This window comes from Hipposideros armiger, unplaced genomic scaffold (genome assembly GCF_001890085.2).
Source record: "Hipposideros armiger isolate ML-2016 unplaced genomic scaffold, ASM189008v1 scaffold_49, whole genome shotgun sequence".
In the NCBI taxonomy this organism is placed as follows: Eukaryota; Metazoa; Chordata; class Mammalia; order Chiroptera; family Hipposideridae; genus Hipposideros; species Hipposideros armiger.
Genome location: NW_017731399.1, coordinates 2,193,282 through 2,216,613, shown reverse-complemented (window position 1 = coordinate 2,216,613; position 23,332 = coordinate 2,193,282). Strand labels below are relative to the sequence as shown.

The window sequence follows — 23,332 nt, the reverse complement described above, 5'->3', positions numbered from 1 at the left end:
AGTGCCTTACCTATGTTGTCTCATTTAATTTATGTCAAGAAAGGGGTTTTGGATCTAGTACACAACAGAACCAGAGTTCCTCCTTCCTGAGGGCATCAGAGAAAGAGACCTTTTAGCGCAGCGGTTCTCAACGTTCCTAATGCCGCGACCCCTTAATACAGTTCCTCATGTTGTGGTGACCCCCAACCATAAAATTATTTTCGTTGCTGCTCTATAACTGTAATTTTGCTACTGTTATGAATCGTAATCTAAGTATCTTTTTGTTTTCCGATGGTCTTAGGCGACCCCTGTGAAAGGGTTGTTCGACCCCCAAAGGGGTCGCGACCCACAGGTTGAGAACCGCTGTTTTAGAAAGTCTTTAGCTACTGCTCCAATGAGGGCAACTGTGTTTTTGGTGTATCTGTTGACAGCCAATGACTGACAAAAAGAAATCCTAGGCAAAAGAGGATTTTAGTCCTGGTGAAAATGCTGACATCCACCGCAAGGGACATACATTGCCCAAGAGTTAGAGGATGTGTCTGATAGCTCTTCTTTGTGGTATATAGTAATTGCCTTCATTCCCACAACTGCACAATTAGACAGTAAGTCCCTGCAAACAGCTGCTCTAGTTCACAGACCACAAATTAAAAAGAAATGGCTCAACTGACTACAAAGATGACCCCCTCTGATGGGCAAAAGATAGTGGTGAGAGGTCCTTAAAATATAACAGAGGGAATTAGAAGTGCCTTATTTCTGAGGACATAGGCATTCTTTTTCTTTTTCTTTTTTTTTTAAAGATTTTATTGGGGAACTGGGGAAGGGGACCAGCCAAGTTGTTGTTCTTCAATCTTCGTTGTGGAGGGCGACAATTGCCATCTGGCTTCCTGTCAGCAGCTCGTGGACTCTAAGCTCAAGGTGCTGTATTCAATCTTAGTTGTGGGTGGGCATAGCCAACATCCCACATGGGAGTTGAACCCGGCAGCCTTGTTGTTAAGAGCGCACGCTCTATCCACTGAGCCATCCGGGCGGCAGCTCAGCTCAAGGTGCCAAGTTCAGTCTTAGTTGCAGGCGGGCACAGCCCACCATTGAACAGGCAATCTTGCTGTTACACCAGCTGAGCCATTCTGTGGCAGCTCAGCGACAGCTCAGCTCAGGCGCAGCGTCACTGGCCCATGTGGGAATCGAACTCAGCGACCCCGTTGCTCAGAGCCCGCGCTCCTAAGCCAACTCTTAAGCAACTGAGCCACTCTGCTGGCCCCAGCATTCTTTTTTAAAGAATTCAAACAAGACTATGCTTCTTTACAATTTGGCAACTGTCTTCCAAATAATATCATCTTACATTTGTACTACATTTATATAGCAATTCCACATGTATTAACTAATTAAATACTCCATAACAATTTAGTAGGTAGTGTGGTACTCTGCTCAGCTATTAAGACACTGATTACTAGTGAATTTTATAGGACCACATGGGATTTCAGAATTATGAAGTCCACAATGTGAGGGAGGGATTATGTTGGATGTGAAAAAAATTGGAGAAATGTGCCACCTTCCTGAACTAAATACTGATGCCAAAGGGCCCAAATCCTCTGGAGACAAAGGTTCTCCATTATCTCAAGGGCCTGAAATTAAATGCCTCGAAACCTCTACATGTTCAGTGCTCACTGGTAATTAACCAGGGAATGAGTGGTTCCATTATCCATTTTCTTGTCACAGGCATTAGCCCAGAGACAACTAACAGCTATCTCTAAGCTAAGTTCAAGGGAGCCTAGCCATAGATTGAGAAAAGGGATGGTCTTTGGCCTGTGTCATAACCACTTCTCCTCCTGTCTCAATTTGGTCTGCTTTTGGGGGGTAAGGAGGAGGGGAGTGACGTTGCCACAGACAGTACTGGGAGGAGTCTTTTGGTTAAGAAACAGAATTTAGAGCTGTGTTGTAACCATGTGCGTAAAGAAAGGCTTAGGACAGTGCCAGACTTCCAAAGCAGGAAGTAGCGCAAAGGAAGCGCTGTGGTTTGCTTTCTGCTAAGGATTCCCCTCTTGGGTTAAGCAAAAGGTCAGGAAAGATAACAGCCATTTCCCAGCGTCAACCAAGTCCAAGGATGATGGAAATTCCAGGAGGTATAAGGATTCTAAAATGCTATTCAACAGTGATGTCCACAACATTCTATATTTAAACTCACAGTAATACCTCCTGTTCTAGAGAACAAACTAGGTCTGATGTCTAATCAGGTAACCTGTTATTTAACATATACCACCTAATGATAACCATCACATTGGGGGGAAAAGTTACAACAGGTAAAATTTCACATAGTAGGACTTCAATGAATGCTTACTTAGAGAACAGTCTGAAATTGAGGATACAGCAGCAGTTATCAAAACCTGAAAATTATCTTACCTATTCTTCCTCCTCATAATAACTACAACATTTTCCTTAGTGTTTTATACCTTACAACGCCACTTTAACATACGTTACCTTAAATATAATTAAGATTCTTCTAAATCATGAAAGTTTAAAAAGATTTTTTTATTTCTCTTAAGTTCATCAACTAAAGAGGCTCTCAATGCTTTATTTCTTTTAATTAAACGACCCTTGAGACAGAAACAAGTAAATCAAAGTCTCTTAACAGAGCTGTCTCATTTGCAGCTGTATCACTTGCTCCTGTTTACTGCCTACAAATAACTCAACCTAGTTTTGTTCACTTGAGCACCTGAACTAGGACAATGAGGGAAGACCTGGATATAATGGGACTACTACTTCCTGTGGCAGAATTAGCCAGTCACTTCCAATCTTCTTCCATGTTAAAGGATATTCCCTTCCAAGTCCTGACAAAAGATAAAGCAACTTCTGTTCCCATCGGTCCTAGAAAATTCTCTTAAATCACTTAAAACAACATCCTTGCTTATTTGGTTTACATTCTTCAAAAGCCATTTACATTTCCTGTACCCCACCTCTTCTTCATGCCCTCAGGTGCTGCTGTAAAGACTCTGATCTGGGTAAAAATATTCTTATCTTACTGTAAAGATCAATCCACCAGTCTTAAATAGTTCTTGTGGTTTTTCAAAGGTGCTCTTGATTTGAAGAACCACTCTGTGCGGCCCCCCAAGTCTCTCAGATTAGAGATGACAGAGGCTCAGTCCCCTTCCCATTTATTCTATGGAACCCTCATCTCCCTACCCCCCAAATAAATGTCAGTTTTTATTCTCTACAACATGTCCTGTCAGCAAACAATTCTATTCATTATCAAGATCCCTACTCTCTTGCAGTTTTTTTCTTCCATCTTCCTTAAAAGTTTCAAATTATTTTAACGAAAAGCTACTTCTAATTATTTTGTTTCTCAAAGGCAGCACAGTTGTTCAGGTCTAAACAGCACTGAATCTGCGCCCTAGAAATATACAGACCTGTTGGTCTGGGAAAAAAAGCCTTAGGAATTAAAAACCAATCACTTTTCTTAACCTTGGACATTAACATATAAATGAATTCCAGCTTTGAAAGATTATAAATATATAACTGGTTTCTGTCTCAAGAGTGCTTAATGGTAAATATGCTCCAGTGTTTTATCACACCAACGTTTCTATGGGACAGCTGGGTTTAGTCATTTGGCTGACAGCACAGCCAGAATTATTGTTCAAGGCTGTTAATACAAATTTTTGTATCAATTAAATTTTAACTGGTTGTCACATGACTGCTGAGAAAACCACAGCCTTCTGGGCAAAGCACAGCCTGCTGGCCTTACTAGGTCACGGAGCCCTCACAGCACAGAACGCTACTGCCTCCTCTGTTACAGCAGGACGTACCTCTTCGTAATTTTTCGCCTCCACTCCATGCTTCATGTCTAGGATCACGAGTTGGTCAGGTATCCGCCCTGTTCCTGAGAAAAAAAAAAAAAAATCAAAGGATTCATTGTGCGGAATTATTTAAAATTCCGGGAAATCACCCACCCACCCTCCTTCTCCCGAACCCCTCCCCTCTCAATAGAGGGAAATAGCCGCAACTCCTCCCCCTCCTCAGCTGCAGAGATTCCTGGCTCTGGCTAAAATTGCAAGCATTCCGGACAAAGCCTCTGTCTGTGTGGGGAGCCGGAAAGCAGAGAGAACATGCTGCTGGCAAACATCTCCAAGCAGCGGACACGAGATACTGCAGCTGGAACTACAGAGGAATCAAATAGGCTTCTTGGAATAGGAAATAAAACTCCCAAGTCAACACTATGGTGTGAAACGGATTGGCACACAGACCAGTAGATAGTGGGCACCAACTGAGGCTAAAACTACATTTCTACGTCTGAAAAGATTGTCCTGTCAAATTCTGAGAAAAGGATTACTGGGCATATACAAAGCTTGGATTTACTTAATACAAACATGAGTTGCTGAAAAGAACACAAGATTTATCTAACATTCCACTTTAATTCAAACATTTTGGTCAATGTAAGGCCATTTCAATAGGTAAATAAAATGTTATAGGACAATTCACACACTACCCTTTAAAAGAGAACCGTCCAAGAAAAAACTTGACAATAAAAGTACAACTCTCAGGGATGCTTCTTACAAAGAGAAATGTCTATTTGGAGTAGTAGGGCCAAAAGAGCAATGTTCGTACTAGGAAAGGTAATCTGATTCAGCTTTATCAAAAAGGAATTCGAATCTTAAATCATCAACTAGGAGAAAGGGAAAGATGCAAAGAGCCCCAGAAAATTGCTCAGCCCCAATCCCCTGGAACGCACCTGAGTATTTAGAAATAAAAACTGAATGAAATTAGGAGTTTTGGGAAACGGTGCCACTTAAGCATTGGGGTTCCTGAGACCACAGGCCCCAGAGAATGGTATGGTACCCTCTGCTGCCTGAGAGATGCTGGAGGTTTTCTGAAATTCACTGAAGTCAATAACTACTCATTGAGAAATCACTGGCTTCTAGAACTGTGCTGAAAATTATAATTTCTACTTCAAGTGGGGATTAAGACATAAAGATGCGTAACAGCTATAGTGAAAATGCAAAGCAGTATAAAACTTTAAGAAAAAAAACTGTGCAGCTAATCTCAGCTATGGAGCAAAGGTTAGAGGAGGGAAGAGATTAATTGTGGACTCCACTAAAGAGGGAGCACTTAATGTTGAATAACTTTTGTGTACCCCTGAAACTAATATAATATTGTACGATAGCTGTATTTTAATGAAAATCTTTTATAAAAGATCAAAAAAAGAGGAAGCATTGAAGTCAGGACAAAGTATTCTAGGCAGAAGACCAGCATGGGCAAAGGCTCAGATATGGCACATTTAAAAGTCAGTAAAGAAATTCTTCTGGATAGACTAGAAAGATCAATTTGAAAGCAATAGAAATGAGACTGAATAGGTAGGATTACGAAACCATGACAAGTCACAGATGCCTTCTGAGCATTAAACTAGTAACTCTCCAAAACCAAACCAAACAAAAAAAGTGGCACCCAAATCCAATATGTAATCCTGATCACAGCACTGCCCGTAAGAGATGCAGTGCAAATTTTTGCTTCTCCTTCCTCATTTAAAAAGTTGTGAAATCCCAGCAGCTCACAGCCCTACCTGGTCCAAATGATCAAGATATTCTCTTCCCAAGAGACTCTTTCTACTTTCTCTCTGATTGCCACAGCATAGCATTAGCATTATTCAAACACAAGTGAAACCACAAAACCACACACCTCTGGCTGGTCTGAGTCCAGACCGTACCTTCGCTTGCATAGAACAGCCAGCCTATCCCCTTAACTGCCACCATGGCCATTAGGGTCTCCTTTGTAAAAAAAAAAACAAAACACTTCAGTAATTTCTCTCTGCATTTGCCTGAGAAAAAGAGAATCTTTTAAAAGGTGCTCCCAAGACTACAAGGTTATCAGGTCCCCGTGTCAGAATGAGCAGAGAACACCAATGAAACCAGAAATTGAGTGCTGAGTGCTTGCTATAATATGTGTGTGTGTGTGTGTGTGTATGTGTGTACATTTATACATACATACTTTTAAAAATTAGTTCTTAAGCATCTACATGCACAGCATCAGCATGTAAGAAATTCAGAACAAAAGATGTGTTTAGGGTTATGTCTAGATTTAGCATTAGGATTAGGGTAAGATTTAGCATTAGGATTAGAATTAGGGTAGATTAATGGCTAGGTTTTAGGTTAGGGTATGGTTAATTTTAAACTCTTCAAAAAGTGTCAAATTGGGAATGTAAGATGTTGTACATGAGACATTTAAATAACACAAGGCTGTGTGTGATATACAGAGGGTGCCAAAAAAATGTATACATATTTTAAGAAAGGAAAAATCTGTATTAAAATTGTAATACAATGAATGACGCTACTAGCATTCATTTGATTAATGCCATCTTTTCAGCAAACGTCATACTACACATTGCTACCGTAATTCAACTTTGAAAAGTAATACATCGATAACATCTCTTAAAATGTGTACTTTTTTTGGCACCTGCGGTATATACTCAAATGCCTAAATAACTAATCCAATCAGTAAGTGATGTACTATTTAAAGGAAGCCACATTAACCTCCTTGCTGTTTCTGAGACATGCTCAGCAACTCAAAGTGTTTGCTTTTTGTCCAAAGCCCTCATCAGCACCTGACTGTTTGCTCCAATGAAAATGTAAGCTCCATGAGAACAGAGACTTCTGTTTTATTCACTGCTATATCCTCAACACCTATAACAGGGATTGGTATATAAGGGCACTTAGTAAATATCTACTGAATGAACCAATTAAGAAACTAAGAGGCTAGGTTGTTGAGGGAGGTACTCTTAAAGAACTAAAGGTCAACTCATATGTATATGGGAAGACAGCATTCCAGCAAACGAATAAATGTGACATGTTTAGAGGGCAGAGCAAACCAGACTGGCTGGGGCCTGATGAGTAGTAAAAGATAAGTCTGGAGTAAGCGTATTAAAAAAAAAAAAGACTCTTAAATGCCATGATACCTAAAATCTCTTCCAGCTCAAAAATTTGATGATTCAAGGTTTTGTTCTATAGAACAGGAACATTACTGCCACTACAGAGAAGGGAAAGCTTTTGAAAAAGGACTGACATAGTGAAAGATGTTTTAGGAGATGAATCTGGTAGCAGTATTTGGATATATTAAGAACAGGGCTCTCCAGCGTGAGCGGCCAGCAGTCACAGTGAGCAGCTGTCCAGAAGCTGGCGACTGATCTGCCTCGCCCGGGAAGAGCGCAATGATGGTGCCAACTTAGGCCAGTGAAGCAACATCCTCCACAACTAGACTGAAGAACAAAACGACAGCAACTTGTCTGTTCCCCTTCCCCCAATTCCCCAGCGCTGTTCCCATCCCCCCAATTCCCCAATAAATATCTTTAAAAAAAACACACACACAAAAAACAGGGATCTCAGAGGCCAATGACATAACTCATAACTTAAAAAATTATAAGAGCTCAGATTTGTGTGGTGACAGACACAGAAGATATTTTGAAAGAAGTATTAGCATACTTTGATGACAGGCTGGAAAAGACTAAAATCATTTAAAAATGCGAGCCCGAGTAACTGGAAGGATGGTGGTGATATCCATAGAAGGGAACTCATCTGAAGGAGGAGCTCAGAAATTGTCTTAGTCATCTCGGTTTGGATGTAAGAGCGGCCACAACCATGTGAAAATGTCTAGAATATGGTTGAGACATCTTGGAACTGGCAGGAGTGGGGGCAGGGAGAAGGATATCAGTCATGAAATCATATTAAAGTCCTTTAATTTTCTATTATTAATCTATTATTCCATTTCTTTCAGGCAAACTCCCTTAGCTTTTAGGTTAACTGACCCACTTTAGATCAAGGGAGTCAATTCTTGGTTAATTGTCAAAAGCAACAAGTTGATCTGCTATTCCTGGGACTCTACTGGTGCTGATGGCAACAGTGCTTGCTCTTCTAGGATCATATGTTCTAAACATTCTATAAATGCAAAATCGCCAGAAGTCGTTTGTTACCATGCTGGAAAAGCCTGAGAATAAAGTCAAATAGAGGCAAGGAAAAGAAGCACTAAAGGATAGGTAGGGTTCTAACAACGCTGTTAAAACCCCAACATTCAGCTGTGCCTGAGGTCAGTACCATATTGAAGACGTCCGGTTCGGAGAGTCAAATGGTCTTTCTCTTCATTCTCTTTAAGCTAGTTTGAATTATGTGTTTGTGTCTTGTAGCCCATAGGGCTCCCAACTAATACTGTTAAGTATAAATGCATACAGCTTTTAAAGTCTAGTGTCCTTGGAGCTAAAGAACAGGGAGTAAAAGGGAATCTGCTTTTTCCCCCATCACTGAGCACAGAAGCCATCAGGTAGGTAATCGGCCTAAAAGTTACTATAGGATCTTGGCCTTGAGATGCACAGAAGAATCCATAGCAAGATGTCAGGATTATGAAATAACAAGTGCTCTGGGCTGGCTGAGTGGCTCAGTTGGTTAAGAGCTCGCTCAAGAGTTTGAGCTCTGAGCAACAGCGGTTCGAGTCAGCCCGAGCTGAGCAGCCGTGAGCTGCCAACAGGTGGCGGGATGGCTTAGCTAAAAAAAACAAACAAAAAAAAAACAAGTGCTCTGAAGACCAAAACTATTTCTGACTTTGCAATATATTGTTTGTCAGAGAGATCCTACTTCTAATCTTTGAGAAAACGTGTCACTAGCATATAAATGCACTACCAAAGGCCATCAAATAATGTTTCATTCAACCTCGTTTTGTTATTAATGTTAATGAGATGCTGTAGGTTGGTTTCATTATACATCGATTTTGCTTAAAGCTGTGAAGATTTCAACGACATTGAGGACTTACTGTATTTTCTAGCATCTATACCAAATTAAACTCAATCATTCAAGCCAAGGGTGTCATAGCATTCAAGAAATGCCCATTCCTGCACAGGAAAAACGCTACTTTCACTTTTATGTGTCTGCACCCCAGCAAATGTAGTTTTCATCTTGTCTTCCTGCCAACCCAAAACAGAAAGTTCATGCTCTAATTAAGTTAAAAGAAGATGCTTAATTCAGGGAAAAGTCTCATTACTTACCCTTACTCTCAAAACACACTTCGAACATGTCATAATCTTCAGTGGTAAAGGCGAATTTCCCCTTGGTTGCATCCTCCTTGGAGTATAGAATATGGCCAGCCGAATCTGTGATCTAAAATAAAAAGTAAGTGTGAACAGGCAGCAAATAACACTTGGGAAAAAACTTGGAGAAATGGAAAGAAATACTGTCTATAAAAGACAGCTAACATTTCTCATTATGACGACTATGTTCCAACCATTCCCAAAGACAGTTATTGGATTAGAAGAGGAAATCCAAATACAGCAAATTTCATTCATTCAAACTGACTAGTCACACTGCAGGCTAAAATCTGTTGCCACTATAGGATGACAGTTCAGATATAAATTGGGTTTAGTAACAAAGTTTTGCTTTATAGAATGTAGATCAGTATCATTCCCTAGAAAGGGACATGTCACAAAAATAGAAGTGGACAATTACCAAAGAATGTACTACAAAAATGAGAAAAATATATAAGAACACATTTCTTCTGTAAAATAAATCTTGATGGGGTTGAGGTGGGGGTGGAGAGTAGAAAGGGGACACCTGATACTAGGAGAGAAGGAAAAAAAGGCATGCATAGAGAAGAAAATCTGGTAGATTTATTCCCGCAAATGTCATGTTATTATGTCAATGGCTACACGGGGTGAGAGACGGGGGTAAATAAGAAGTTCTCCTAAAAAAGACATCCTTGGCTTCCCCAAATGATCATTCCTTTCTTCTAGGTTGTTAGCTTTAGTTCTCCAAACTTAAACTGCTCCAATCCTAGAGAATGGCCTGTAAGCACAGAGGAAGTGGCATATATGTGTAGCGAAGGGCCACCTGTACAGAAGGGAACGACAGGGTGATATGACAGACTGGCCCTCAGGCTTCTTTACTAGAGCACATGGCTGTCTTAGCAGAAGGCACGTGTCATGACCTGAGACAGGAAGCTACTTGGAAGGAGGAATACAGAAGTAGTGGCTTCATTATATTATATTAAACCAAATGTTCTAATGCTGTTTGTAAAACAAGATCCATTTATAGGTGATACTTTAAATATGAAAATTGAGTAGCACACACATAAGCTTATACATTTAAAGTACTTTAGTAACACTAGTTATTGCTGAGTAGTGAGAATCCTTCTTCATACTTCTGTTTTCTTTTGATTTTCTACAAAGGCATGTATCACGTATGGTTAGAAACAGTTATTTCATTTTTAGGAAAAACACAATAACTAAAGAATAATCAATAAAATGGGTTTATTAAGCCATTTTAAATAATAGGTTAATAAAAAAGATTTTAGGACATCTTCTAAATTCCCTAAAAACAATAGCAGTAGCTTTGAGTATCTTCTGCCATGAATGATGTTGATTACCCATTACTTTGACAAGTTAGTTAAGATGCCTAGATCTGCGCTGGTCACTGGGGATAAAAGAATGTGTAAGATGGTTCCTATGTGCAAAGGGCTTAACAGTCTAAATGAGGAATGGAATAAAAACTGAGACTTCACTGCACTGTGAAAAGATGCACAGCTTTCCCTGGGTTGTGGAGGGTCATGGAGGAGGTGCCAACATGAGCTAAGTCCTCAAGGATGAGCTGCAATCAACAAGATTGGGGTAGAGCTGGCCAAGTGGTGCATTGGTTAGGAGTTGGCTTGGGACGCCAGCTCTGAGAAGCAGGGTCCCAGTTCAGATCCCACATTAGGGCCAGTGATGCTGCGCCCTCTACAGCTAAGATGGTGAACAACAGCTCGACCTGGAGCTGGGCTGCCGTGAGTGTGGCAGGCAATCGCGTAAGCTGCAGTGGGCTGCTGTGAGCTACCGTGAGTGGCCAGCAGCCAGCGTGAGCAGCCAGCAGCTGGCAAGAGCTACCTTGAGCGGCCATCCAATGGCTGGTGACCAATCTGCCTCAGCCAGGAAGAGCACAATGATCATAATACCAACATGGGCCAGTGAAGTGACGTCCTCCACAACTAGACTGAAGAACCAACGGACAGCAACGTGTCTGTTCTGTTCCCCTTCCCTGATTCCCCAACGCTGTTCCCCTCCTCTAATTCCCCAATAAAATGTTAAAAAAAAAAAATTCAGGGCCAGCCAAGTGGCGCGATGGTTAAGAACTGGCTTGGGACGCCAGAGGGCCCCAGTTCGGATCCCACATATGAGGGCCAGTGACACTGCCCTCCACAGCTAAGATGCTGAACAACAGCTCAACCTGGAGCTGGGCTGCGTGAGTCGCCAGCGACGGCGCAGGCTGCAGCCCCTGTGGCAGCGGGTTGCCATGGGCTACCGTATGTAGCCAGCAGCCGCAGTGAGCGGCCGTCCAGAAGCCAGCGACTGATCTGCCTCGCCCGGGAAGAGCACAATGATGGTGCCAAATTGGGCCAGTGAAACAACGTCCTCCACAACTAGACTGAAGAACAAAAGGACAGCAACTTGTCTGTTCCCCTTCCCCCAATTCCCCACCGTTGTTCCCATCCCCCCAATTCCCCAATAAAAATATTTAAAAAAAAAAATTTCATTCTAGGGCAAAGACTCAAATGCTTTCCAAGAGGCTGAAAGGCAAAGAACCCATCGCTCCGTGTACCTTTCATCAGCATGAAATTTACCTCCCAGAAACAGTGTATGATAATAATCGCAATTCCCTCAGGGCCTCCACATTTCTATACTCCGTATGAGTTGACAGAAGTATATAGGGTATTTATCCAGATAGTTGGAAATCCATGCAGACAACCTGACAACTTAACCTTCAGGTAGGCTCTTATGGACTGTTGGGCATTCTAACAGAGTCTATAATGTTTTTGAAAACCAGTAGGTTTCCCATGTAGTTCATAACTTTGCAGCTACTTAGGAGACAAACCACTGATTTTAAGGGGGAAAAAATCTTATGCCTTAACCTCAACATAATTACATAAGTCAGCAGGTAGCTAAAATTAGGGAACAGAAAACTGGGCCAAGCTCAGTGACTAGCCAAAGCTGGCAAAGTTGAATCGGCTGAAAGGACGGTTTTAAATTTCCTTTAATTAAAATGTTCTGATTATAGATCACCTTAAAAGATCATGTGGTTTCTCAAGAATTGAGAGATTTTATTTTTCTTCCTTAAATTCTACTCGAGAACCATCTAGGTAACGTGATAAATAACTGCCACTTTTATCTATTATAACATCAAGCCCTTAAAGGATTCCTTTCTTTGCTTTTAGCAATAAAAAACACTTACAATATTTACTTTAAAGTTCTTAATTAAACAAGGGTAATACTGAAGCCATAAAATTTGCCCATATGACATCAAGGAATGGGAAGTAATAAAGATTTGTTTCTAGATAACACCTTCTGAAGAAAAGCTAACCAAAGTTCAAAACTTAAAAAGCAGGGGAAAAGTGTTAATTGTATGTGCAGAGTAGCTGATGTCAAGAATATGTAAATACACTGAAACTGCCAAATAAGTGAGAATACAGGTCACTGGGAAAATAACTCATTTAGAATTGGATTTTCTTGGACCATTCTAGACAGTGCCCAGAAAACAGGTTCTAGAGCAGGTCCTGCCCTGAAGCCTGCCCCATTCCTTTCCCAAACATTCAGGATAATACCCTGCCTACTTTAAAAGGATTTTAAATAGCGTGCACCCAAACACTAGGCAAATAAAGTAATTAGGGATGAAAGAGAATAAAGTTCTCCTGAAGGAAGAAACAAATAGGTGCTATCAAGAACCTGAATTGAGCAAATGATATCTGCACAATAAATGTGACTCTAAGTTTTCTGGAAGCCAAGATTAAAAGACTAAGAGAGAAACAAGTTGGGTCACGTATCATTTGTTTTCTGATGAAAGCTCACAAATTTATCTTCAGAGATAATTTTCCTGGAACTAAACATGAAGAACAATTTATCAGGAAGGTCCTTGTAAAAGGGCTGTGACCAATACCAGACTCTCCATTTTCAACCATGGCCTTGCTAAAGATGTAAATACAGTTCAAATGGGTGCTTTTGGTGCCCCTCCACACCTGAGGTGCCTGACCTGATGCAGAGGTGGGACCTGAAGGAACTAGATGAATGGCCCCAGGCCCTGGTTCTCTGCCCTTTAGCACTACCACTTCTCACGGCATCTAGCTTCTTTTGCTGCTCACAGAAGTCCCAGCCTTACTGTAAAGGTGCAAGAAGGCTAGGGCTACTTTTGGCCACTTGCTGCCACTACAAGTGTGCCTTAAAAAAAAAAAAAAAAGTGCCAGGAAAAGATGTCTTAAAAATAATACTATTCACCCAGATCTTGATTCCTAATATCATTCTTCAATAAAAGGGATCAGGTCTCCTTGGAGAAACGGCTGATCTCAGGACTGAGCCAGAAACATACAAGATGAGACTGCAGCATCTTGTAGTGCTAAAAAGTAAGGAATGGTTCAAAATACAAAACAAAATAAAAACCAAGATTGGGAACATGTCAAAGGGACACAAGAGCCAACTGAAAGAGCTCCCAATAGCCAAAGCTAAAACAATTTGAGCAACAAAATATAGTATTGAATTGTAATCCAAAGTATAAAATAAATATCCATGAATCCATACTGATATAAATTAAACAAACTAACTAACTAACAAACTAGGGAGAAGAGACAAATCTTCTGTGCAGAAGACTCAAACCATTTATGTAGAAACAGCATCCTCAAGAAAGTATAACTCCCCACTCCTTATGTATGGGCTGCACATAGTGACTTCCTTCCAGAGAGCACAGTACGGAAAGGGGAGAAACAGGACCCTGGCAGTGGAGAAACCTGCTAAACACTACCTCAGCCAGATGATCAAGGTCAACATCAACAGTAATCAATCATGTTGGTAGCATGCTCCCTTGATATGATGTGATGAAAAGGACATTTTACTTCTGTAGTCTTCCTCCCCCAAACCCACAATCTCAGTTTTATCATGAGGAAAACATCAGCTAATTCCCAATAGAGGGGCATCCTATAAAGTACTTGACCAGTACTCCTCTAAACTCACAAAGTTGCCAAAAGCAATTAGGTCTGAGAAACTGTCATAATCTAAGAGCCCGAAGAGATATGACTAAATGTAACATATTCCAGGATGGGATCTTGGAATAGGAAAAAGGACATTAGGCCAAAGCTAAGGAAATCTGAATACAGTGTGGACTTCGGATAATAATGTGTCCATACTGGTTCATTCAGTGTGACACATTCACCACGCTAACCTAAGATGATAACTGTGGGGGAAACCGGATGCGGAGCATATGGCAGCTGTACTATCTTCACTGCTTTTCTGTAAATCTAAAACTGTCCTAAAATAAAAAGTTTATTTAAAAAATACTATCCAAAACGATTAAATCAAATACATATACATATATATACACGCACATATCTCGATTCTCAAATTTACAGTCTACTCAGAGCAAAGCAAGCAAACGAGCATTTTCACAAACTTTTTATGAAATATCACGCAAACTGTTAATTTGGACAAGTCTATATACCTCCTCCTGTAAAATGACATATGATCCATGGGGGAAGTGGCAAGTCTGTGTCTCCCTCCTGGTACAGGTCACACATTGCTTTCAATTGTTGAATCAGCTCCATACCCCACCAGTCCAAGAATATGTTTTTAAAAGAAAAACACTCCTTTTCCAAGAGTACCACCATAGCAGCAGAGGTAAATCAGCTTGCGGCTTTAGTGTAGTTGGTAAAAATCTGAAGATGTACTTTCCTTCAAACAGGCTCCTCCCTGCTCTCTGTCTTCCTCAGGGTTACAATCAGCCTGAGGTATAATACTGAAAATACAATGTGCACATATCATTTTAAGGATAACCATCGTCTTCTAGCTCCTGAGTGACTAACCCAGGAATTCAGAAACAGCAAGTCCCTTGCTGCAGCTCTACACAGTGAACAAAAATGAACTGAAACAGAAACACCTATCTTTTCCTCCCTTTGAGAAACAGTACAGCATAGTTGTTAGACTAAAGGTTCTAAAGTCAGACCTCAGGTCTGTGGTTCAAATAAATACTGTGCCACTTACTAGCTGTGAAGCCTTGGGTATGTTTCTCAACCTCTCTGTGCCTCATAAGCAAAATAAGGACAACAGTATGAACTTCAAGAGGCTACTGTAAAGATTAAATTTAATACAGGTAAAGGGCCTGAAACAGTGTCTGGAACATGGTAAGCAATCAATAAACATTATTATTGTCATTGTTAGCATTGTTGTTATTATGAGAACTGTTTGTTAGTGGTAATTCAGAACTCCACAAACATTTCGGTCACCTAACCACACTTCCAACCTAACAGTGCTAACAGATGGTAAACTAGATAAAGTATACTACAGAGACTAAACCCAGTGATGATTAGGGTCCCGGTGGTTACTGCATGGAAACAGAAAAAGACAGGTGAACTCTCAAGGAAGCACCAGCAAGGTTTAGAAACTGAAGGGAAATCAAGTGCCTAACAGAGCAGATCTTCAACAAAATCTTTAGCTGCTAACAAGGGAAAGCAAGAAACACAAGATGATGCCAGTCTTTTCCTGCATGTGTTTTTTAACCTGATAAGCAATAAACTACATGAAGGACTCAAAGACATTAGGTGAGGGGGAGGGGAAGAGAGGATTGTGTGTGCATATGTAATAATATTGGGGGTTGTGGGCCTACGTGCTTCATTTGGTTAAGAATTTTCAAGTCACTCTTGCTCCATCGAGTCTAAGATATAAAAGAGCAGGAAAAACACCAAATCATTGAAGATGCTGTAGTTTCCGACTGGAATAATAGTATTAGCAATACCTTCAAAAGACTACAAGTCACCACTGTTCTTGAACATAAGGTACACAGAAAACTCCATGGGCATAAAATGAATTTACCCTGATCTTTCAAACAAGAGCAAACACCAAGTTCAAGTCTGTCAACTGCAGCAGCATTTAGCAACACGAAATTCTTTCAAATTTGCAACATAATTCAGCGATGGCACGGCACAGCACAGTAGTGCTGCTTAAAGAGGCTCGTAGAGGTGTTCAAAACCAGAAGCGGAAAATTTCCAGGCACTGGTATGATTCTGGATAGATGCTCTCTTCCTGCTTCTATCAGCATTTGCTACATTAACTCAACAGAGGCAATACGTCATGCTTGACTGGGGGTGGGGGGAGGTGGGGAAAGAGGAGAAAGAGGAAGGGAGGGAATGAGAAGGAAAGACCAGTTGTTGCCTTAACAATACTACTGCGGGGGTGAAGCCAGATCAAATGTTTTTTTTCATACTGTTCCAAAGTTATTTACGGTAAAAACCTCCAGTGTGACCCTTTTAGGCACAAACAAAGCCTTGTTCTTTCTTAACAACTAGTCCCTTGATTTTCCCACACGTTATGCAGAACAATGAAGTTGGGGCACAAGATAAAGCAGATGACATCAACCTCCCTCAAGTCAGAGGCTTGTTTGGGAGCCCAAATTCTGGTTTGTGGCCAGCTGGCTGATTTCACAGAGGGCTCTACTGTCCAGGCTGCCAGGCTGCGTATGCGTATGGGGGCAATGGTTCCAGACCAACCACCAGTCAGCAATTCACACAAGAAACACCACAGAAGTCACTGCACGCCACTAGATTACCTCTATAAATCCATTTTCCTAGAAACTAGACTCAGTCTTCAGACGTCATCATAATGATATGGTGTAGCAATTGCAAATTCTAAGCAGCCCCCTTTCTCTATATTGGTTCAAAACAGAGATGGCTGTGGACAACTGTTCATTGAATAGGAGAGATTTAAATGATGTGTCATATTGTTTAGTTTTTATGGAGAAGGGAACACACAGTCAAGTTTAATTTAAAGCTAGAAATTTTGGATATAATATAAAAAGATACTAGATTTTAATACTATTAAATGTTAATGTACCAATTAGCCTTCTGTACTAAACCATCTATTTATCAACCTGTTTCTAACCCATTGGACAGTAGTCACGTCAAATGTAAATTTGCAAGATACACATTTTTCCCAACAGAAAAAAATCAGCCCTCAGTACAGACACCAGTAATAATAAGCTGATATACAATTTTCCAAATAAAATCATCTCAAAACTATAGCATATACAGAGTGCCAAAAAAAAGTATACATATTTTAAGAATGGAAAAAACTGTATTAAAATTGTAATGCAATGAATGACGCTAGTGTTCATTTAATTAACGCCATCTTTTGAGTGAACGTCATACTACACATTGTTACTGTAATTCAACTTCGAAAATACATAGATAACATCTCTTAAAATGTGTCCATTTTTTGGCACCCCCGGTATATAGATATATAGATATATACATATATGTGTATCTTTTATCTTTTCATACAGCTTTTAGTGTGGGCAGGAGTTATAACTTTTTCCAACTGCTAAGATGCTTCTTGATAAGTTTTAGGCTGAAACTGTGATAGGCCTATGACTCAAGGCTGACCTTTTCAAATGATCTGTTTGGCCTTCTCATCTATAAGCTAATTGGGAAAGATTGGGACCATAACTGCCTAAATATGCAAAAAATAATAATAATTCTCATTTTAGCAAAATGAGTTAGTTGTTAATTAGCATTAGCACTCTTGAAAAATGGTAATGAAATAAATGTAGACCAATTAAATTATTTGGAAAAAGCTGAAAACGTATAAATGACTTAAATTATTACCATCAAGCTTTTATTTCTGGTGACGATTACAGTATTTTGCCATGTATAATGCGCACTTTTTTGTCCAAATTTGTGAGGAAAAAATAAGGATGAGCATTATACATGGGTAGCACTAATTCCATATCTATATAAATGTTTTTAATTTTTTATTTATGCTTATGAGTTAAAAGTGTAACTCTAGAAATCAGTAACGATATCTGTAGGCAATATAATACCCTGGAATATGATATACTTGCAACAATGACGAGTTCTTGGCCTTCTGTGATGCGTAAATATACTAAATTTGTTACCGGTACATAAAATTTCTTGGGCCTTGTATCTGTTCTTGTGTTTGTAATTATTTGTTACATAAAATTTCTTGTATGTTAAAAAATATGTGAGTCGCCGGTGACGGTGTAGGCTGCAGTCCCTGCTGCTGTGGGGTGCCATGGGCTACCGTGTGTAGCCAGCAGCCGCTGTGAGCAGCCGTCCAGAGCCGGTGACTGATCTGCCTTGCCCGGGAAGAGCACAATGATGGTGCCAACTTGGGCCAGTGAAGCAACGTCCTCCACAACTAGACTGAAGAACAAAAGGACAGCAACTTGTCTGTTCCCTTTCCCCCAATTCCTCAATAAAAATCTTTAAAATAAATAAATAAATGAATGAATGAATGCTGGGTCGGCCAAGTGGCACGCTGGTTAAGAGCTGGCTTAGGTCACCGGCTCTGAGCAGCAGGGCCCTGGTTCGGATCCCACATGAGGGCCAGTGATGCTGCGCCCTCTACAGCTAAGATGGTGAACAACAGCTCGACCTGGAGCTGGGCTGCTGTGAGTCGCCGGCGACGGCGTAGGTTGCAGTGAAGCTACCATGTGTGGCCGGCAGCCAGCTTCCAAGAGCTGCCGTGAGCGGCCGTCCAGAGGGCGGCGACCGATCTGCCTCACTTGGGAAGAGCGCAATGATGATACCAACATGGGCCAGTGAAACGATGTCCTCCACAACTAGACTGAAGAATAAAAGGACAGCAACTTGTCTGTTTCCCTTCCCTGATTCCCCAGTGCTGTTCTCCTCCCCTAATTCCCCAATAAAATCTTAAAAATAAATAAATAAATAAAATAAATGCTAAAATTTCTTTATAATACAAAAAACAAGTACCTAAATATAAACAAATAAAAATTTGATTTAAAAAATTAAAATGAAAGATTTTTTTCCCTTAAAAGTTTGGGTCAAATAAGTGGTGCGCATTATATACAGGAGCACATTATACACAGCAAAATACGGTTATGTCCTCCCAGTTGTTTTCTCTTTTTCAGTAATCTACTTCCAAAGTATGAATCATCCTTAGACAACAACTCATCTCATCCCCTGAAATTAATTAATCCTCCAATTTTCACTATTAACATGCATTCTAAATAATAAGTGACACTGGAGCCTATTAAACTATTATTGTATCATCTAGTCTTAATGCAAATGTGGTTTTCAATTCAAAATCAACAAGATTCTGAGTCCCTACAACAGGCTTTTACTATGGACCTGAAGTAATGAGGAAACATGTATATTCATTATGAATAATAAATTGATACTTCCTGCTTCAATTTTGTGCAGCAAAGTCTTTAAATGTGATACTATTTAGCCATTTAGCCTGGTTTAGCCTCATTTTGTGAAATGAGTAAGGAAAGGTGGTATGAACTCAACTGGAAATCCCAATACAAAACACATCTCAATATAGGCTTGAAGAAGAAATCTGCAGCACAGTCCCTCCCACCCATCATTTCAATCCCTTTCTCTGTTCAGAGAGGCCTTCTCTGACTACTCAAATACTCTATGCCATCAATCACTCCCTACCCCTGCTGCTTGTTTTTTCATTATGGTACTTATCACTACCTCAAATTGTGTGTATTTTTTAAAATTTGCTTTTTGTCTGTTTCCCACCAGAGCTTAAGGACCTTGACTGCTATTAATCTTCATATTCCCAGCTAGGTCTGGCATATACTAAATATTAAATAAATATTTATTGAATGAATGGGAGAATCACAAACAAAATACTCAAGAGTTCCACTCATTAAAATATTCTTTATCTGGTCACTGCAATGATATATAGGGCAGGGGAGTCAGATTAGCAACTCAATTTTCATCCAACAGAGGAAAGAAAAGACTACTAAATTCTATAGCCCACCATAATGAACCCTGTGCAATAAAGAACCCATCTCTTAGTCCTTCTAAAAATTCTGAGATCTATCATCCCCATCTTACAGATAAGGGACCCAAGGAGAAGGATTAAGTAACTCCCCTAAGATCATACTCCCTGTAAGTGGTGGATCTGCTGGGATTTGAACTCAAATCTGATTCCTGATCCAGGCTCTTTCTACTACACCACAGGGTATATCAGAAAGACAGATGTTTAACTCGGTGGTACACTGATGTGTACATAGAACACTAAACACACAAAGTTGAATAAGACATTAAGGAGTTCACAAAATAAGCACCATACTACATGAAAAGTGTTGTGTCAAACAGGATTTAATGGAAGCTGATAGGAGGGGAGCACAGGCAAAGACTTGTCCCAATTAAGAGAACATTGCATTCAAAGAGCTGCAAGGTGTTCAGTGCCGCTAGATGGGAGTGGGAGGACAGAAGTGAAGAGGAATAAAGGGAGTGGGAAAGATCAGAGATGAGGCTGGGACCGTGGCAATTCATTTTTTCATTCATTACTTATGTTGAGGTCCTACTATATGCCAAGCACTGTATTAGACACAGGCATTTCAATGATGAATGAGACAGTCTCTGCTCAAGGCACTTACAGTCTATCTGAGATGGGTAAACATACAACTACACCATAGAGTGATATATAACACTGATGTATTTATTGGACATTAAGGGGCTCCTTGACAGGAAGAAGGTGAATTAGGTCAATCAAGGCGCTACATTCACAAAGATCCTTCTAAGAGAGACTGCCTCATTCAGAGCAACAACTAAATGCCAAGCCCACTTGGCCAGGTTTTGCACTACACAAAGTCTCCAGTTCTCCTCCTAACCTCAACACAAACCACAGCTGTTTGAACCAGAAGTAGACATATGACCAAAGAGAAGATCTACAACGTGACCTGGCATAAAAAGAGCTGAACCAATCAGATTCGTGCATTCTGGAGTTGCCCTTCACAAGCTAAGATGATGCATAGAGAGAATCCCCGAGGCAGAGTCTGGGCCACAAGTGGTCAAAATTTAAGAGAAAGCAGAACTAAGTGAACAGATGCTACAAAAAAGGTTGCAAACTGTGGTAAGGGGTTGGATCACACCCACAAATGTATTCTGTGGTCTGAACAATATATTAAATTTTTAAAAATGACACCTAGCTTGTGGTCTCTAAAATACCACTTCCCACAAAAAGGAATCAGAACTCCCTGGAGGAATAGCTGCTTCCAGATCAGAGGCTGGACATACAAAAGATGAGCCTAGGCCATCTTATTGTTCCACAAAACAGGGAAGCTATCAAAGCCTAATGGGATTGTGTCAAAAGAATATGGGAGCCAGAGACAATGTGAACATAAGGAAAGAATGCAACTGACTATAACAATGACTCTAAAAACTGAAACAAACAATAACAACAACAAAATGATTTCAGAATAATAGTTATTCTGAAACTATTGTAACCCTTTGGACTACACTGCAAATGACAAAGGTAACAATTCCTTACTCTGAAAAACATAAATTAAAAGGAATGAATTTTGCATTCTTCCTGCCTTTCCAGTGTGAATTATAAGTTTTAGGGTAACCAAATGGTCTTAACTGATGAATTCTTTAAGAATAATTCCCGCTAAACATATGGAAGGAATAACAGGATTAGAAAATCATTTCACAACCTTAATGAAACAAATTCACACCACAGTCATCAATTGATTCTTAAGAGAAAAAATAATGGGAAGCTTTCTTTATAACTGAGGCTTCAGGCTGTCACCACCTTGGTAGGCAAAGTAATGGCACCTTCCCCCAAATGTCCCCATCCTAATTCCCAGAACCTGGGACTACGTTATTTTACATGGCAAAAGAAACTTTGAAGATGTGATTAAATAAGGGTCTTGAGATTAAGATTATCACAAGGATCCTTATAAAGGAAAGAGGGAAGCAGGAGAATCAGAAAAGGAGATGAGATGATAGAAGTAAAGGAGGGGGAGATGGATGGGAGAAAAAGATTTGCAGCTATTACATTACTAAGGAAGGGGTCATCAGCCAAAGAATGCAGGTGGTCTCTAGAAGCTCAAAAAGGCAAGGAAACGAATTCTCCTTTAGAGCCTCCTCATAAAATGAGAAGGAACACAGTGTGCCTGCTGACACCTTGATTTTAGGACTTCTGACCTCTAGAACTGTAAGATAAATGTGTGTTGTTTTAACCCATTAAGTTCGTGGTAATTTGTTACAGCAGCAGTAAGACACTAATACACACCTGAACCCACTGATCAATCTTAGCAGCACTATGGGGCACAAAAAGTACTGTGTGGTCTGCGATGATGCCACATTAAGTACACAAAACCACCTATGAAGTGCCCACACCAAAAAGATAAATCTGGGGCTGGCCGAGTGGCTCAGTTGGTTAAGAGTTGGCTTGGGAGTGCGAGCTCTGGGCAGCAGGACTGCTGGTTCGGATCCCACATGGGCCAGCGATGCTGCACCCTCTACAGCTAAGATGGTGAACAACAGCTTGACCTGGAGCTGGGCTGCCGTGAGTGTGGCAGGCGATCGCGTAAGCTGCAGTGGGCTGCCGTGAGCTACGGTGAGTGGCCGGCAGCCAGCGTGAGCAGCCGGCAGCCGGCAAGAGCTGCCGTGAGCAGCCATCCAATGACTGGTGACCGATCTGCCTCAGCCAGGAAGAGCACAATGATCATAACACCAAATGGGCCAGTGAAGCGATGTCCTCCACAACTAGACTGAAGAACCAAAGGACAGCAATTTGTCTGTTTCCCTTCCCTGATTCCCCAACGCTGTTCCCTCCACCAATTCCCCAATAAAATCTTAAAAAATAATAATAATAAATCTGAATCTAATTACATCTTCACATTTGATCACTTTTACAAGAAATATGGGGGACAGGACTGGTTAAATGACACCTCAAGGGAGCAAACAGACAAATCCAAAATGTAGATCATTCTTTAAGGACAACTGACTCCAACAATACAACTGCAAACATAAAAAAGAGAGGGAGGGTGGATTGCTCTAAAGAGACTTGAGAGATAAAACAAATTAATTTTAAATAGATATTTTTGGGACGTGGAGAAATCTGAATATGAATTGGGTATTATTTAGATGGCATTAAGAATTGTTAATTTTGTGAGGTGTGATTATAACCACATAACACTGTGATTATGTTCATATTTTTTAAGAGATTCATGAGGTATGCAGGACTGAAATAACATGATATCTTAGATTTACTTTAAAACAATTCAGCATAAAATGAGCAGGAGGAAGCAGTTAAGAAGAAACAAGTGTGGCAAGATCCTAGTAACTGTTGAATCTCGTTAACATGTATGTGGTGGACTGACCATACTCTTCTCCATAAAACTGAAAACAAACCAATGCCAAACCAATTTGAATTAGTTGGTACATTTAAAAAATCAGGAGCTTTCGCATCAAAATCTGGATTCCTGACTTCATTTGAAAACTCAGAAGGGCCGGCTGAGTGGCTCAGTTGGTTAAGAGCTCGCTCAAGAGTTTGAGCTCTGAGCAACAGTGGTTCGAGTCAGCCCGAGCTGAGCAGCCG

General features: G+C 40.4%; 1 protein-coding gene across 1 annotated transcript in view; it reads right to left on the bottom strand.

The window, feature by feature from the left end:
* The window catches only part of TMED10 (transmembrane p24 trafficking protein 10), a 35,088-nt gene that overhangs the window by 8,828 nt on the left and 2,928 nt on the right, over positions 1–23,332 (bottom strand). The window contains exons 2-3 of the mRNA XM_019640474.1: positions 8,990–9,101; positions 3,777–3,850 (exon numbers count right to left, since the gene is read on the bottom strand). Of these exons, the coding sequence (XP_019496019.1) occupies positions 3,777–3,850; positions 8,990–9,101 (186 nt within the window). The remainder of the gene's footprint in view (positions 1–3,776; positions 3,851–8,989; positions 9,102–23,332) is intronic.